General features: G+C 39.6%; 1 protein-coding gene and 1 long non-coding RNA gene across 2 annotated transcripts in view; one reads left to right on the top strand and one right to left on the bottom strand.

The window, feature by feature from the left end:
• The window catches only part of LOC114649054 (integrin alpha-X-like), a 193,280-nt gene that overhangs the window by 119,574 nt on the left and 54,038 nt on the right, over nt 1-19,668 (top strand). Inside the window, exons 14-16 of the mRNA XM_028798469.2 lie at nt 2,204-2,407; nt 3,925-4,055; nt 15,342-15,502. Of these exons, the coding sequence (XP_028654302.1) occupies nt 2,204-2,407; nt 3,925-4,055; nt 15,342-15,502 (496 nt within the window). The remainder of the gene's footprint in view (nt 1-2,203; nt 2,408-3,924; nt 4,056-15,341; nt 15,503-19,668) is intronic.
• The window catches only part of LOC127527015 (uncharacterized), a 157,000-nt gene that overhangs the window by 92,219 nt on the left and 45,113 nt on the right, over nt 1-19,668 (bottom strand). The window lies entirely within an intron of this gene.

The raw sequence follows: 19,668 nt of genomic DNA, 5'->3' as shown, positions 1-19,668 counted from the left end.
ACTGGTAAGGCAGAAGACCAACTCTTGGAGCTTTCCTGTGACAGGACATTAAAGGTCAGGTTCCAGCAGGTGTCTCATGGTGACTTCTGGCCCACCCTCTCCCCGGAGTATTCTGAACTCACTGCTAAGGCAAGGCAAATATTGCTTCCTTTTCCTACAACTTTGCTTCCTTTTCCTACCACTTCCCTTTGTGAGTCCTCAGTTTTAGCACTTTTATCTTGCAACATTATGTAGTTTATTGATAAATTTTGAGGTCAGAGGATGCATATGTGTTATCCGTTCCTACTTTTTCACCACTGATAAAAAGTTGAAATTAATCTACGAGTATTTATATAAAATCCCTGTGTGCGTCCAGGTGTCTGTGTGTGGGTGTCTTCTGGTAAAGTGCGCATGCGCGGGGCACGGTGCAATGCGCGATATTACTGTCAGAGAAAGTTAGAGGCGTTTTACGGAAATACAAACCAGTATTACTGGGAGAGGAAATTAAAGGTACACAATACAGTGACGCATATTACAGCCACATACAAGCCAGTATTACTGTCAGTGGAGATTAAAGGCATATTACCGACGCGCACGCCTGTATTACCGCCAGAGAAAATTAAAGGTATATTACGGACGTACAAGCCAGCGGATGTACAAGACGGTATCCTTCAATAAGGGCGCGCACAGGCATCCTTCAATAAGGGTGCGCACAAAAAGGCGAGCCTCAAAAGGGCGACCTCAATTGGGCGCAGCGAATAAAGGTGCGCGTAAATAAAGATCTGTACCTTTGTTGCTCTTCACATATTCCAGAGCCATTTGAACTAAATTATCTACGAACACCTTTATTCGCCGAGCTCAATTGAGGTCTCCCTTATGAAATTCGCCTTTTTGTGCGCGCCCTTATTGAATAGAGCCGTACAAGACAGTATTACTGTCACAGAAAATTAAAGACACACAATACACGGTGGCAGCCCACGAAGAACGGTCAGCTCAGCAAGTAAACATCAACAAAAGAAAGTCTGAAAGAAAGAAAAATACGACCAACAAAAAGAATGAGGTCAAAGTCCCTTGCCATTTAATATAGACTGTTCCTACTAATGTTTATGCACTACTGTTCTAGCGCCCGTTATTGTAACGGGCTAAATGACTAGTAATAATAATAATTCATTACATTTATATTGTGCTTTTCTTTATCATTATGTATTCTGTTTACTAAATCTTGCTTTCCTGTGGGTGCCAAAATTTTGCAGTTTGTTGTATGATGTTGTGAAATCTGAACATCACTAACTGTGACATCATTGACAAGACAGTGTCATGAACAACAGAATCTGTGGGTATTTTCTACAAAAAATCCTTGTGCGTGTACATTTGGTTAGTTTTTTGGTTAAACGATTTAGTACTTGGTTATTTTTACTTTGTTTTATACTACATATATTTGGTTTTCTTGCACAATCAGTTTTTGTCTTTCCAGTTATGAATCCTTCTTATTTCTGGTCATGTATCCATGTCCTGATCCTTTTCCCTTACCTAATGGCCTACCAACGTCCAACTTATAGCAGTACAATAATGTGCTACAAAATATTTCTTTCTTTCTTTCTTTCTTTCTTTCTTTCTTTCTTTCTTTCTTTCTTTCTTTCTTTCTTTCTTTCTTTCTTTCTTTCTTTCTTTCTTTCTTTCTTTCTTTCTTTCTTTCTTTCTTTCTTTCTTTCTTTCTTTCTCCTAATTTGCTCATTAGGTGTTATTGAATCCTAGGTAGGTTCTCACATGTAAGCTAAACAAGTCCTTGAAGACTCCTAATACAGCTGCCAAACTTGCTTCTCTCTTTTGCAGATTAGTAGCAGGAGCTGATAGGTCTGACCATATGCTGAGCTCTTGCAAGTCTCCGTATAGCATTACCAAATGTGAAGGACCCCAAAGAATTTGCCTTGAAATAAAAACATTAAGAAAATGTATGGATAAATGGTACGTCAGTTAATCAATGAAACTTGTGAACTTTAGCCACTGTTTTGCAAACATTCTGCACTGGATTTTGGAGCTTACTATAATGGGTATAACAATGGGGATTTAAATGTGAAGGAAAACATACTAGTTCTTATCCAATCACACTACCAGAAAATTACTTTAACTCAGAAGGCTGTTTAGAATATTGTTGCAATATGGTGTATTGTTTAAAATACTGGCACATTTATAATCCAACCTTTCTTTCCACATCTTCACTCAGGGACATCTGAGCTGTAACTCATCCCTCTATGGCTCACCAGGGAATGTTTTTGGTCGTTTTGGAGCAGCAATCAGCCAGACAGCTGATCTCAATGGAGATGGATTATCAGATATTGTAATTGGAGCACCACTTGAGGATGACTGCCGTGGAAGCATTTATATTTTTCATGGAGGAATGAACCGAATTGATGAATTGTACAGTCAGGTCAGTACAAGGAACTGACAGAAAGTAGATACTAAAAGCTAATAAAATAGAACTTGCCTCACGGATCCCTGACTATATTCTAAGGGATGGTCCCTCCAAATATATACAGGAAGATTGAACAGCAGCTCTAAATGATCCTGTTGTAAATTACAATACAGCCAGAATTTTATCCCTGGCTCAAGTACGTTTTCTTTTCATTTCACCATTTTTGACATTTTGTAAATAATGTTATTAATTATGTTTTTGTTTTCTTGTCTAAATATATTTTACTGGTGAATATGATGTTTAAGTGGCTGTTCCATGTGTTTGTTCCTTTTGTTATGTGCCTTGTGCACTATATGTTTAGCTTAGGGCGGTGGATCCACCTGTTGCTGTAGTGAAGAACTGCCTCAATAACATTTAAGAACCAGTAGTCCATGAATGGGCTGCTTCAGTATTATAGTGTTCACTTTGTGTTGGACTTTTGTTAGTACCTACTTTCGATTTTTTGATGTTTGAATTTTCTGCTTTTTTCTATTACAGACTTTGGGTTAGATTGGTTGTTTTCAAGTTGCCTCAGAGATCAATTTAGGTCTTTTTTAAGGGGATTTTCAGGAAGAATTTTGAAGATATAGCCCAAGGTTAATACACAAGTTATTAGATTGCTCACTTAAGTTGTAGGGCAAAACAAATTCAAAGTTCCCAGTAACTCTGCTCAAGCCTACATCCCTCCTTTAATTAATTAAAGTTTGTTTGCTATTAAATACTATGAATTTTTTTAGTGTATATCATGGTTGCTACAACATCATGGGAGTTGTTTGTATTTGGTGCAACGCAGTGGCAGCTTAACCACTAGCTCCATCTGTTTTACCGATGTTTTTCTTTCTTTTCTTTACTTATAGTGTAGAGTTTCTTGCAGTACTTTTGTTTAAGTAAACTATGGTATACTATGGATACGGATCTTTTTACAACACAAGTGAGTGACAGGAACTTTGTTTGTATGAAGGAAGAGCTACTCACATTCTGAACTAAGAGAATGCTGCTCATTCTAGAAGAACTAAAGAGTAGTAATTAGGAATGAAGGTCCAACGCTAAGGTAAAGGCGAAACTTGCGAACAAACGAAGGAAAAATAAATCATCTATTCCATCGGTGGTAATGGGGAATGTAAACTCACTGGTCAACAAAACAGACAAACTAGCAGTGGTAGTTAAAAACCATCGGGTCTACTGGAAGTGCAGTTTGTTGTGTTTGACAGAGCCATAACTAACCAACAACATTTTCAATGTGAGTGTGGATATTCTGGCATTCACAACCATTAGAGCTGATAGGGGAGCTGTGGCAAAAACAAAGGTAGGGGACTCACACTGTTTATTAACATCAGATGGTGTAAACTGGGGCCTAAAGTTAAAATTGTTAATGAGTTTAGTTTTTTTCTGGTCTAAGATATAAATTCCTGGCTTTTTCTTTGCTTCCTTGCCTCCAACATGTTAATTCTTAGCACGACTCTTTTGTTTGTTTGTTTCTTTGTCTATTGCAGAAAATTCAAGGAAAGTCCATTCATTCCAATCTTCTGTTTTTTGGTCATTCTCTCCATGCCGCTGGGGACGTCACTCATGATGGAATGACAGACATTACTGTCGGAGCCCAGGATGCTGCTGTCATTCTCAGGTGGGGATTTTTTTTTTATAAGAAAATCTGGGATCCAGTTTGAATGCCTTTCAGTGTCTGTGATGATTTAGGTAACACTACTCATCTGAGTGCTTGTGGACCAAATGTCTCTGACTTTCAGTATTGTTTTTTTGTCGTCCTAGTGGGAAAGGCTAGCACTTTACTGTGAGGAAGGGAGTACAAACTGCATTAATACATGCCTAGAATCATCCCCTGATTTTCCTTAAAGTCAACCCCCACAAAAGACTCAGACAGCTTTTGAATTTGACATTATATATTGAGGATTTAGTAAGTATTCAGGCCGCTTCACTTCCTGCACACTTTTTTGTGTTGCAGATTTAATTTTAAATGGATTCATTTGACATTCCTTTCCATAAATCTACACTCAGTAACCCAAAATGACAAAGTGAAGACCTGCTTCAGAAAGGTTTGTAAATCTATTAAAAATCCAAAACTGAAATCTTCTAAATCCACTTTATACTAATCTCATATGATTGCCCTTCTGATATCTGTGATGTTCACATAACTTAGGTTACCAAAACAAGTTAGGTGTAGTAATAATAACTAGCCAACCTGCAGCGTAGCATACGCCGCATAATTATGTATTGATGGGTGAACACTTCCTGAAAGACACAGTTGTCCAAATGGGGTTGGTTTTGAGGATACGACTGTAGGTGAATGAAAAGATGTAACTCTGGAGAGGGCAACATACAATACAGCGTTTTACACGCTGCATACAGCGATTCACATCGAAGTATAGACACTGCTAAGACCATGGAATACCCCTCGCAAACTGTTTTACACGCTGCATACAGCGATTCACATCCGCGAGAAACAAACTGTTTTACACGCCGCATACAGCGATTCACGTCTGTGACAAACATGCCTCTTCTTAGATAGTCCTGCCGCGTCCACCCTCGCTCTCGAAACAAACACACCGCCTGGTCATGTGCCCGCTTGCAAGAGAAACTCACGGAGACCCGCCCACCAACTCTAAGACCATGGCGTGTGAAACAGTTTGCGATGGTGGACGCAGTCGTGCATCATAGCCGAAAAGAATACAGTGGAACCTTGGTTCATGACCATAATTCGTTCCAAAACTCTGGTCGTAAACCGATTTGGTCGTGAACTGAAGCAATTTCTCCCATAGGATTGTATGTAAATACAATTAATCAGTTCCAGACTGTACGAACTGTATGTAAATATATACTTTAAGTTTTTAAGCACAAATATAGTTAATTAAACCACAGAATGCACAGCGTAATAGTAAACTAAATGTAAAAACATTGAATAACACTGAGAAAACCTTGAACAACAGAGAAAACTAACACTGCAATAGTTTGCGCTATAGCGCTACCAACCGCTGGCTAAAAACACTTTTTTTTAATGAGTTTTAAGCACAGTGAAAAAAATGAACATTTGAAAAAATCCGTAATTTAATAAACCACCAAGAAAAGTAACATTGCAACAATGCACACTACGAACCGATCGCTGTAAACAGAAGTGAAAACAAAATCAAGCCCAGTGCAGTGCAATATAAATAAAATTTATTATTATTATTATTATTATTCTTTAACTGCCTTCCTATCTTATGAGTCCAGTCCCCTATCTCTCGCGCTGCCTGTGTGTGTGTGTCTGTCTCTCTCTGGCGCTGCCTGTGTGTGTGCGCGGCTCTCTCTTTCACGCTGCCTGTGTGTACCTCTGTCTCTCTCTTGTGCTGCCTGTGTGTGTGCACGGCTCTCTCTCGCGCGCTGCCTGTGTGTGTGCCTCTGTCTCTCTCTGGCGCTGCCTATGTGTGTGCGCGGCTCTCTCTCGCGCTGCCTCTGTGTGAACCGAGGTTCCACTGAGGTTGACTAATGAAACGTCAACATGGCTCAGAGGTGCATGTGGAGTCTAGCAGAGACGAATGTGAATGACGCCCGGTGTTGTGAGTTTCTGTGTCCGAGTTGGTGGGCGTGGCTCTGCGAGTTATCGTCGTATCCAATGGTCTTAGAGTTGGTGGGCATGGCTGTCTTGCGTGCTTTCCATGGGTGGCTACTTGTCGGCGGCTTACTGAATTATATATATAGATAATTCTTTGCATTTATGTAGCACTTTTCTCACTACTCAAAGCGCTTAGAAATTGCAGGTTAAGGGCCTTACTCAATGGCCCAACAGAGCAGAGTCCCTTATGGCAGTTTATGTGTTTCGAACCGGCAGTGGTGACTCTGAGGCTAGGGATCTGCTCTGGCAATCGGAAGGTTTGCTGGTTCGAATCCCGTAAATGCCAAAAGGGACTCTGCTCTGTTGGGCCCTTAACCTGCAATTGCTGAGCACTTTGAGTAGTGAGGAAAGCACTATATAAATGCAAAGAATTATTATTATTAAGTTCCTTCTACAGAAAGCAAAATGTCTTTATTGGAGCTACTGATATACCTAGACTTCATCATTTAAAAATACAAAATAGATTATATTTTCTTATTTCTTTAGTTGCTTAATGTGATTTTGTTTATAACTGAAATTGACAAATTGAATTTGAACTGAGCTTCAGAAAATCATAGAACCTGCCAAACAAGAATTAATTTAGTCATTGCTGCATTTTCTTAATTCACTTATTCCAATAACTGCTCATGGGAGCCTGTGTCTATCCTACGATCATGGGATGCAAAGAAGAAAAAAAACAACCCTAGATTTGAAAGCTACCCATTGCTGAGACAGCAACAACATCAACAATTTATTTCTTGTATAGCTCAAAATCATTGGGCTTTAACAGGCCCTGTGTTTTGACAGCACCCCAGCTTTGTCTCCCATAAAAAGAAATAAAAAATCCCCCCCCATACAAAAAAAAAAACCTTGTATAAAAAAATGGAAGAAATCTTGATAAAGGCAACTCAGAGAGAAACCCCCTTCCAGGTAGGTTGGACCGTGCAATGGGTGTCAAAAAATGGGGTAAATACAACACAGAAACCAGAATACTTTAATCTAGATGGCCGCAACAACTCTCAAGGCAAAATGCAAGAATAGATTATACCACTCAGTAAATACAGAACTATCACATATAAGGATATAGATTTGATTAAATACATCAAAAACAATGTAGAAATTAATTAACATAAATGAAAAATAACAAGGGGCGGCACGGTGGCGCAGTGGGTAGCGCTGCTGCCTCGCAGTTGGGAGACCTGAGGACCTGGGTTCGCTTCCCGGGTCCTCCCTGCGTGGAGTTTGCATGTTCTCCCCGTGTCTGCGTGGGTTTCCTCCGGGCGCTCCGGTTTCCTCCCACAGTCCAAAGACATGCAGGTTAGGTGGATTGGTGATTCTAAATTGGCCCTAGTGTGTGCTTGGTGTGTGTGGGTGTGTTTATGTGTGTCCTGCGGTGGGTTGGCACCCTGCCCGGGATTGGTTCCTGCCTTGTGCCCTGTGTTGGCTGGGATTGGCTCCAGCAGACCCCCGTGACCCTGTGTTCAGATTCAGCGGGTTGGAAAATGGATGGATGGATGGATGAAAAATAACAACATCTGTCCATCAGGTAATTGCAGAATGTGGAAGAAAATTTTTAACGAACATCCCCCACTAGAATGCCCCAATTTAAGCAATAAAACACAGGCAGGAGAAAGCATCAATCATTATTCTTTATCTAAATCTTTCAAGAGATACAGCATATCTTATTAGCATGTGTTGCAAAGAAAAGAGTGTCCTCTGTGCTATATTTATACAATTCATTGATTAGATCACTACTCAAAAAGGAATTCATTATATAATCAGAAAACCTTTAACATGATTGGTTACACCCAGTTGCTAACGGGACATGACAAACGTTGATACCTTAAACACCCATAATTCACCCTGTCCCCTAGGTTGATTTAGAGTTTGTGACATCCCAAGATAAAATAGTACAGTTAAAATATAACATTCTTTTTACTATAGAATAACTAAAATGCATTTATCATAGTGAATAATAAAATAATAGCTTCAGCCTTTAAGCATAAGCTCAGAAGGATATGAGACTCAGACACATGGTAGATGCACATTGGATCAGGGTTCAAGTTCAACTCTTGCACTTCCTCCCTTTTGAACCAAAACAGTTCACTTTCTTTCATGTCATCAATATCAGTAATATGAAAAAGGAAAGCTTCAGACCTATTAAGATCATTCAGAATAGGACCAGTTAGATTTGTAGCGGACACGTGAAGAACCATACTATTTATCATAGTGTTGGACATCATATTTGACATCACATTATAAAGGATGGGAAGACAGCAGTTTGTTCTTTAAAGCAGTACAGTTCTATTCATCACCAACCACTGTCAGTCCAGGTGTGATTTTTAATAGCCAGGACCAGTTCTTCCTTCATGCCACATGTAATGGGCTAGAATTCAGTATTCTAAAGAAAATGACATTTCGGTGTGTTGCTTAGTGTAATGGGCTATAAACCAGTGTTTTAAAGAAAAGACAAAATTTCTGAAAAATTCTGCTACAGGTTAGTGCTGATGGCTATCTACAGGACATAAATATTTACCTGTCTTGCTAAAGAGTCACCTGCTTTGAATAGTCAGACTGCTTTGATTTAGTATCTTATCTACACACAATGTGGGGATACAGTACAGTCTGCTTCCTTGGAAAATTAACGAGTTCTGGGGACATTGGTTTCTAATCAAGTACTCAAAGTAAATGTGTTTACACTATTTGTTATACAGAGTAAATTGGCTTGCTCCATTGTTTTCACTGATTACCATGTTCATCTATGCAGAAATTGAAGCATATATATATTTCTGGGAAAAGGAGAATAAAAGAAGAAGAGAACAGAGAAGTATGGTCTGAGACTCGGGACTGCTGTCTGTTTCTTTTATGCTTTACACCATATCGCTGTGGCTACACCCTGTAGCAACAGTGGCTTGTACCTGGCCCAGGTTCCCCTAGGCCTGAGGTCGGTAACACATACACCAGATTGGGTTCAGACCATGGTCACAGCATACAAGTCCATAGGATGATACATATCATGCACACAATGATTATTACCTTTATCTTCATGTTAACCTTCCCAAACAGATGCTCTTACAGTGGGACACGTGAATCCAGGAATTGATGCCTTTAACTTATACAGCTTGAGGGGTAACCAGCAGGACTTGGTGTGGACCTTGCCAGCAAGGTTGGTGTCAGTGCTTTCACTGAGTATTTTGGATCAGAACCCAATTGCTAAGGTGGATTCTCTTGTCTACAGCCTCACCGGCCTCTTTGGAGGCCTAAAAAGAATTAGAGATTCCCCATCAATGGTTTCCAGTTCAACCTGCCCTTCAGGCATTGGGACCTGTATTGGCTGACTTATCAACGTTTTGAGGAGAGACAGTCGAATTTAGCAGTGGGTCCTGCCATGCATTGCAGCCAGAACAAGTGGAAGTGCATCCTGGCCAGTTTCCTCACATACTTTAGCCAATTTCAGGTTCAACATCTGATTAGCCCTTTACACCATACCACCACTCTGTGGGTGATAAGCACAATAGTGTTTTAGGTCAATCTGTAGCCATTCGGCTAAATGATGGCTCACTGAGTTAACAAAATGTGACCTATTGTCTAAGTATAGTTTCCAGGGCACCCCATCCATCACCAAGGGCTTTATTACTGATTTTGCATCAGCATATCCACAAGACTTTCCAAGAGAAAAAAAGTATAGTTCACACACAGGAAACTTTTTCACTTTATGTTCTGAACCATACAAGTAAGCCCGCGATTCGCTAGCGAATCGGAAATCCAAGAATGGCAATCAGTTTCTGTTCCGTCCGATATTTGATTGGATGACATATCATGGAGGGTGGGTGCGTCTGGGGAAATGTCATTTAATTAAATAAGCATATCTGTACTAAAGCAGTTTTGTTTTGTGGAGACGTGATTCTGTCGCCTTTGCTGACACCGACTGCTGGCAGAGTGGAGCACAGCAAGTCTAGTTTACAGGTTGTGGTATTTGTGTGCCAGCCACTGAGTCGAGGAAGCCACTGGGTTTGAGTCTGTGACCGTTATGTGATCTATATTACTGGCACAGTGGATTAGATGAAGTGTAGTGAACAGGTTGTGTTGTTTGGGCGCCACCTACTGACTCTGGGAAGCCGCTGCATTTGACTCTGGGGCGTGCGCCACGGTGCAATATGCGCCTCGGTGGGAAGCCGCTGCATGATGAAATATCATGGAGGGTATATGCGGTGGTGTGGGCGGTTGTGTCCGGGCGGCTGTACAACCTGGCGTACACGCTGTACCTCAGGTTTAGTTCACAGGTCGTAGGCATGGTAAAGTTTCCATTTAATTCAATAACCCTATTTGAACTAAAGCGGTTTCTTTGTGTGGGCGTCTTCGTTCATGGGTCGTGTCTGTATCACTAATCGTTGAGCTCCCTTCATTTGGATACGATTCTCCTTTGCCTGTGTTGTGTCAAAAGCGCGTTGTGGGCACGCTCATCCATTGTGTTTATTAGAGCAAGTCTAGTTTACAGGTGGTGTTGTTTGGGCGCTTACAGGTTGTGTTGTTTGGGCGCCACCTACTGACTCTGGGAATCCGCCACGCTTTCTATTTGAACTAAAGTGGTTTCTTTGTGTGGGCGCCTTTGTTCATTGTTCGTATCCATGACTGTACAGGTTGTGTTGTTTGGGCGCTCACAGGTTGTGTTGTCTGGGCGCCATCTACTGACTCTGGGAAGCCGCTGCGTTTTGGGAAGCCGCTATGTTTGACTCTGGGGCGGGCGCCATGGCGCAGCATGTTGTGTTATTTGGGTGCCACTTACTGACTCTGGGGCGGGCGCTGCCGCGTTTTGGGAAGCCACTGCGTTTGACTCTGGGGCAGGCGCCAAGGCCGCAATGCGCATGCGTACGTTTGACTCTGGACTCTGGGATGGGCGCCAAGGCCGCAGTGCGCATGCGTGCATTTGACTCTGGACTCTGGGACGGGCGCCAAGGCCGCAGTGCGCATGCGCCTCGGTGCGTCTGCCGTGCATAAATTAATTGTGGTTTAGTAAGATAGATGTTTCCTAAGTTTCCCATAAACAGAAAATTTTAGCGCATAGCAATAGAACAATGATCAGACCTTAAAATATAACATTTTTTTTGCTATAGAATAACTACAATGCATTTATCATAGTGAATAATAAAATAATAACTTCAGCCTTTAAGCGTAAGCTCAGAAGGATATCAGACTCAGACACATGCTAGGCGCAAATTAGATCAGGGTTTAAATTCAATTCTTATAAGAACTACAGCCAGATTGTAATCAGAAATCCTGGATACCTCAGCCAACAAGGCGCCTCCCCATTCTTGAACATTCTACAGCTGAGTCAATGCTGGGCCAGTCAATCTGATGAAATAACCCTTCCACCTGATGATTCCAGTGCTCCTTTATCTGAGCTTTTTTTTCCCTAGGCAGGCACTAAGTGCCACATGAGAATACTGAGAAGAGAAACAGAGTAGGGGAGGGTTAGTAAATGTTTATAAATATCACATTACTTATGTTTTAATACTAATGACAAAAATCAGAAATACAATATGCATAGCTAATCAGCAGCTCTAGTCAGGGTTTGCTAAATTGAAGTAGTGAGTCTTCAGCCTGGATTTAAAAGCTGAGACTGAAGGGACATCTCGTATAGCAGCAGACAGACCATTCCATAGTTTTAGAGCTCTATAACTCAAAGACCAACCTACCACTGTTATTTTATCAATCCTTGGAATCATAAGCAGACCAGCATCATGAGATCTTAATGTGCACTCAGGTTTGTAAATAATAAGTTCAGATACAGTAAGTAAGCAGGGTCTTAGCCATTTAAGCTTTATATGTTAACCTTCTTAGTGTTAGAACCGAGTGTCACTCAGGCTGTAAAAACAGTGCTAAAAGCATTAGTGTCACTCTGACAAATTCATAGATGCCATCTTGTGTAAGACAGCGTTAGTGCTGAGCTTGGTCGGGCCACAGTATAGGCGTATCTTGCATAAGCTTCAGGCCTGAGCATTACCTGGGTAATGGTGTAGACGCGTTTTCTCCTAAACTCATAATGGCATTGCGTAAGAAATGCTTCTCATCAGCAGTGATGGCGAAGTGAATCTGTCTTCAGGCAGTGAAACTAAAACTGTCAGTGAAATCAAAAATGATTCTGGGAATCTGAAAGTGACACTCAAGTCACTCACACATGTGCAGTGTGCTGTTCATATTCTTCTTCTTCTTCTTCTTCTTCTTCTTCTTCTTCTTCTTCTTCTTCTTCTTATTATTATTATTATTATTATTATTATTATTATTATACTTTCTACATTTCTGAATTTGTACATTTAGTGTTTTGTACATTTTACAGTTGAAAGAAAAAATGTAACACTAAGGAGGTTAAAATGAGGATTTTGAAATCTACCCTAAATTTAAGCAGGAGCCAATGTAAAGACTTAAGAAGAGGAGTTATGTGTTTGTATTTTCTTATTCTTGTAATAATTCTTGCAGCAGTATTTTGAATTAACTGAAAGCTGAACATAAAGAACAATTTGAGCAGCCAGTGAACACCACATTGCAGTAGTCAGTCCTACTATAAATAAATGCATGAATTAATTTCTCAATATCCTAAATACCTATATTTAGAAAATGCCTTTATTTTGCAGCATTTTTAAGGGCGAAAAATATGTTTTGGGTAATTCTGTAATGTGTGTTGTAAACAACATCATATTGTCAAAGATAATGCCTAGACTGTGGGTCGATTCAGTAAAACTAATAATGATTCCAACTGGTTTAAATAATGACAAAATATTGTTGTGATCAACATCATTCCCTCCAATAATTAACACCTCTATTTTATTTGTGTTCAAAGACAAGTAGCTCTCATCCATCCTTTCCTTTAACTTATTAACAAATGTAACTAAGGACAACAGTGGAGAAACATCATTTAGTTTGAAAGAAAGGTATTACTGGGTGTCATCTGTGTACAAGTGAAAATTATTGCTATGTTTTCTAATGAGAGTTCCAGGTGGAAGCATGTAAGGTGAACACTCACTCATTCTTTCATAGATAATGAGCCACCAATCAGAAAGTGTGAGTAGGAGCTTAGATTTGACCCTGCTAATTCTAACAATCCCTTAGCTGTTTGGCACATTCAGTAAATGCATTCACTCCTGCTTAATTTAATCTGCTTAATCTATAATAATAAAAGGCAAAGCCCTCACTGACTCACTCACTCACTGACTGACTGACTCACCCACTCATCACTAATTGTCTTTTAATACTGTTTAAGCATATATATTAACACGTGCAATTAAACGTGTGCATTTATGGGGTGATTTCTCAGGCTTAAAAGCTCGCCTTTTATTAAAAAGGTAAATGCAAACTGTTTTCATTCTGAAGGGCACAAACCACGTTAGATTTCAGCCGTTTAACGCACAAAAATGTCGGTACACCAGATAAATAAGCGCAACATATTATCAGTTGTATTGTATGCTTACAATACATATAGAAATGTGTTAAACGTTAACTAATAGTATGGGATGGTGTTTTTCGACTCGCACCTTGATTTAAACGATTGCATGTCTTGGTGGGTTTGCGTAGCTTATTGTCAATATCTTTACACCTCTTTTTAAGACTTATTGACTGAAACGGGCTTTCATGAAAAAAGTTAGGGCTTTGCTACAGGATACACCCTCCACAAGTTAAGGAAGTAAAAATAAAGGTATATATTTCTGTTTTATTTAAACCTTTTAAGTTCGTATGCATAGCCCCATTTGGCTGTTTTAGTTTTTTTTTTCTTTCTTCAGTAATATTTAATCTTCTTAAAGAAAAACAACATATGCATTTTACTTTTTTTGTATCTCTTTAGCAATATTTTAGTGTAAAAGGATAACCAGTATTTAAACCTTTTATGTTACTTTATAAAGTTATTTTACACAATGTTGAAAAATTAATAAGAAAGCTACATATTTTGGCAGCTGCTGCTTTAATTTTCAATGAAATGAAAAAAGCTCTCCAAGAGAAAACCTCAATGAAGAAGAAACAGTTTGCACTATCTAAAAAGGAGAAACCCTCATTTATAAAGGTTTGCTGCAGATGACTTAACTGAAAATAAATGAATAGTTCCTATATGTATAATACATATTTATCTATTTGACTTATGCCTTTATTCCAGCAACTTGCAACATCTGAGGTACAATTTGTTACATTACTTTTGTTTTTTGCAGCACAGGCAGGTGAAGTGACTTCCTTAGGGTCACACAGTGGTGTCAGTACCAGGATTTGAACTGACAAGCTCCGGGTTTGCTGAAATATTACTGAAGAAAGAAAAAAAATGAAAACGGGAATATGGGGCTATGCATACAAATGTCCATCCATCCATTATCCAACCCGCTATATCCTAAATACAGGAGCCAATCCCTGCCAACACAGGGCACAAGGCAGGAAACAAACCCCGGGCAAGGTGCCAGCCTACCGCAGGGCGCACACACCCACCCACACACACACACACACCACGGACAATTTAGAATCACCAATGCACCTAACCTGCATGTCTTTGGACTGTGGGAGGAAACCGGAGTACCCGGAGGAAACCCAGACAGACACGGGGAGAACATTCAAACTCCACGCAGGGAAGCGAACCCGGGTCTCCTAACTGGCACCTTTCACTGCGCCACCATACCGCCCGCATACAAACTTAAAAGGTTTAAATAAAACAGAAATATATACCTTTATTTTTACTTCCTTAACTTGTGGATGGTGTATCCTGTAGCAAAGCCCTAACTTTTTTCATGAAAGCCCCTTTCAGTCAATAAGCCTTAAAAACAGGTGTAAAGCTAAACTTGCAGCACCGCCATTCAATTACACTTGCCTAACGCCTCTCCTAAGGGGAGATACTGTGGGATCTGGGCATCCGTCAAAGCACCAATCACAGGCCCGATTAGAAAGCGGGAAGCTGTGATTTGTTGTCTCCCTCCCATGTAACAATCACAGCCCGTGTTACAACGCACTATGTATGTATGTGTATATGTATATATGTGTATGTGTGTGTTTATGTATGTGTGTATATGTATGTGTATATATATATATGTTGATATGTGTATATATATATATATATATATATATATATATATATATATATATATATATATATATATATATATATATATACAGTATATATATGTGGATGTGTATATGTATATATATATATATATATATATATATATATGTATATGTATATATATGTTTACATAACCTCTTTAACACACTACTTCTCCGCTGCGAAGCGCGGGTATTTTGCTAGTGTTCAATATAAGTAGCAATCAGATATTGATTAAATATGCTTTTTTATAACAGGTCCCGTCCCATCATAAATGCTTCAGTCTCATTAACATTTAGCCCAGCGGTCATACCTCAAAGAATGTTTCACTGTGCAGGAAAGGAATCTAAAGATGGGGAGCCAGCCACTACTGCTGATGTCTGTGTTGAGCTGGAACCCATCTATGCTGGAAACTTGGGTAAGTAGTATAAAATATAAAAACTATTACATCTTACTTAAGCAAGAAACTTAAATACAGTTTTTCTTCCTTCTCAAGGAAACTGTTCAAATTGTTTTACATTTTGCTCTTGTTTGAAGTGCAAAACCTCAGAAGGAAAGGTGAAATTTCTTCTACTGTAGCCCGGTTACAAACAGCATACTAGAAGGTATTTAGGGAAATCTCTTTAACTGTGGAAGAGACCTACCTTTTAATTATGCCTAGATAGGTAGGCAGCATGGATTTGGATCAGAAGATGAAAATGTAATCGTAACAACTGGTCAGGATTGAAAACCAGGTGTTGTAATTGGCATGTCTATTAATATTGTTTTGAATTCCTTACCAAGGGCTTCTGGCGTTTAGGATTTCTTTTTTTTAAATTATGTATGACTAAGCTTTTGTAAATGAATGTGGGTCATTTTCAGAGCCATTTTGCTTGTTATGGTCACCAGCACCTCTTATCACCTGCTGTTAGCATGTTGGTCATTAGATGTGTGTCCTCATACGTCGTGTCAAAGATGTCATCATGTGATGGGTTTAAAAGTCAGATATTTGAAGTTTCTCAGATTGTGGATAACAAACTCCTTTTTCTAAAGAAACCTTTGCTTATTACCCGTACTTCGGTTGTCTTCGGTTTTTGACTTAGGCTTTGATCCCTCAGAATTGATATTTGGTTTTTGGTCTAGTTTGTATGAAAGAAATTTTGATCTCGCAGTTCAGGCCTTGTTACTCATTTCTGACTATGTTTCCTCTTGTAGTTCAGCTTCTCGTTACTGCTACATCTGTAGCATATCACTAGAAAGTCACATACGGCAAATAACCAAGCTGAGTCATTAAACCAGAATTGTCAGCAACAGGAGAAAGTGCAATACTAAGAAGCCAACACAAAGAGCGAACTCCACAATCTCCATACCACGAGGGGGCAACCACCCTGGTGATTATGGGGACCACGGGAAAGGAGCATGGAAGCTCAACCCTATAGGGGCCCGTGGTCACCGTCAGGGGGTGCCTAGATGCCTGGAGAGCCCTGGTCCTCAGCACTTCTGCCATACCCGGAAGTGCTAGGGGGACGAAGACCTGGTACACCAGGGTGTGCCGGCAGAAGATCATTGGGAGGCACCTGGCGTACGTCCAGGTGAAGACCTTCATTCATTTGATGGCTGGAGTCAGGTGGAAGAAGAACAGAGCTCGGAGGAGAGGAGTGGAGTCGAACCTGAAGAGAGAGGCATTGGATAAGAGTCCTGAACTTTGTGGGTGAATAGTACGGGAGTACTGGGTTGTGTGCTGTCACTGTAAATAATAGAGTGTAAATAAACGTGTTGTGGTGCTTCTAACAATGTCTACCTGTCTGTGTCCAGGCCGGCTTCCACAATATATATATATGTATACTGTATATATACAGTATATACTCTCTTTATATATATATATATATATATATATATAGAGAGAGAGATATATATATGTATATATGCTGTATATATTTGTACAGTGGAACCTCGGTTCACGACCATAATTCGTTCCAAAACTCTGGTCATAAACCGATTTGGTCGTGAACCGAAGCAATTTCCCCCAAAGGACTGTATGTAAATACAATTAATCCGTTCCAGACCATACGAACTCTATGTAAATATATTTTTTTTTTAAGTTTTTAAGCACAAATATAGTTAATCATACCATAGAATGCACAGCGTAATAGTAAACTAAATGTAATAACATTGAATAACACTGAGAAAACCTTGAACAACAGAGAAAACTAACATTGCAAGAGTTTGTGCTATACTGTAGCCTTATGACCTGATCGCTGTAAACACTTATTTTTTTTTTTGAGTTTTAAGCACAGGAAAAAAAAGGAACATTTGAACAAATCTGAACTTTATTTAAAAACCAACCATAAACCACCAAGAAAGTAACATTGCAGGAGTTCACGCTAATAGCCTTACAACCCGATCGCTGTGTAAACTTTTTTTTAATGAGTTTTAAGCACAGGGAAAAAAATGAACATTTGAAAAAAGAGAAAAGTAACATTACAACAATTCACGCTACGAACCGAACATTTGAAAAATCCGTAATACAAAAACTAACCATAAACCACCAAGGAAACTAACCTTGCATGAGTCGAGTTCTTGCATGAACTGAGGAGGAACTGGGTGGAGAACAATCCAGTCTCGTCGCAGATGAAGACTTGTTGCGGGATGTAGCCTTTGTCCTCCACTAATTTTGTGAAATTTTTCACGAATTCTTTCGCAGCTTCAGCATCGTAACTAGCAGCCTCTCCATGCCTTACCACACTATGAATGCCACTTCTCTTGCGAAACTTTTCAAACCATCCTCTACTGGCTTTAAATTCCTCACTTTCGCCACTCGTAGAAGGATAGTTTTGCAGCAAATCGCAATGAATCTTCCTGGCTTTCTCGCATAACATCGCCTCGCTTATGCTGTCCCCTGCACCTCTTCCAGCACTTGAGGCCTCTGCCTGGTTAACGCTGTAACTCCTTTTGCAACATCAGCTGCTTTAATAGATTCTTTCTGCTTTAGAATAGTCGAAATCGTAGATTTTGACTTCTTGTACTCGGCGGCAAGATCAGTAACATGAACACCACACACATACTTTTCAATTATTTCTTTCTTTACTTCGATTTCAATTTTCTGCAAAACTTTCTTCTCACCACTCTTCACTTGCTTAGAAGCCATGGTTAACTACAAAAGCACACAAAATACTGTAGAGCACAAAGAGTTCACAGGTAAAGCATGCACATCTGACTGAGAACAATGAACAGGGAGAGGCTGAACATGTGCTTAAATACAGTAATCGGCGCGTACGAACCGGAAGGGAAATGAAATAGAGCACAAAGAGTTCACAGCAAAATCACGCACACACGTGCAAGCACGCACGTCTGACCGAGAACAATGCAACATGTGCGGAAATCATCAGCATGCACAAACCGAAAGGGAAACTGGCTTGTTCGTATACCGAATGTGTAGTCATGAACCGAGGCATAAGTTTGGCGAACTTTTTGGTCGTAAACCGATTTGTACGTGTACTGAGACATTCGTGAACTGAGGTTCCACTGTATATATACTCTATATATATATAAAATTCTAAGCCTAAAACTGCAATGGTGGCATTTTTAATGTCACATTTTTTCTCATGCTATAAATCAGGCTTATTTTAAAACCTACATATATATTTTTCGTATAATTCTTTTCAGAATTTATCAAACTTTGATGTGATGTTTTTAGATATTCAGATTCTTATTCTGTTTTTAAATTATAAACCAAATAATATCAAGAACTCACATCTTGCAAGACAGGACTTTGTGCCAAAAGATTTAACCACACCCAGGAATGGAAATAAAAGACAAAGAGTAGGGCAGCTGCAGTACAGGCTTTTAAATGTTCGAAGCACTGTGCGAGATGTAGATCACGTGGCACTGCAGCAGCAGCAAGCCAGCACCTGATCGAGCAAAGAGGAGGTAAAAAAAACTGTATTTGTATCACCTTTTAAGAGGGGCTTTCAGAGGAGTGACCGCGTCTCCTTGGGGTGCGTTCAGCCCCCCTATTCACAACGCAAGCGGCAGAGACGTGAAGTGGCTGGCGAGCTGTCTGCTGTCCCTTAAAGTTATAACAGAATTCAGAAATCCTGATCAGAGAACTGGACATAGCAGACATAATCAGATGTAGCGATTGCATTAGCCTCTACATGCTACCCATGTATCTCATGTCTCTTGTATGCAAAGTGATTACATATATAACCAATAGTACATACTGTATGTCTTAATAGTCATAATAAACGCCTATGTTACTGGCTTATGTATGTACTATACTGCACTTTTTATTGTTATTTTCATGTAAACTTTCCCTACTTACAAATAAAAAGACCATATAACAGAGGATGCTTCAACTTGTAGGCAGCAGCACCCAATCTTGTGTATCATGCATTTTTTCAGTGTGGTAGTGTTATCTCTGTCTTTAAGTTTCTTATGAAAATATTACTGTGAAGTAATCATAATAATAATAATAATAATAAATCTATACATTTATATACTGTAGCTTTTTTTTTCAATACTTAAGACAAACTTTTTTCACTGTTACTGATCCAACACCATACCAGACTGTGAGGCTGCTGGTCAAGATGATCTCTATAGCGC

The sequence above is a fragment of the Erpetoichthys calabaricus genome, chromosome 3 (genome assembly GCF_900747795.2).
Source record: "Erpetoichthys calabaricus chromosome 3, fErpCal1.3, whole genome shotgun sequence".
In the NCBI taxonomy this organism is placed as follows: Eukaryota; Metazoa; Chordata; class Cladistia; order Polypteriformes; family Polypteridae; genus Erpetoichthys; species Erpetoichthys calabaricus.
This window is presented reverse-complemented; position numbering and strand designations above follow the sequence as displayed.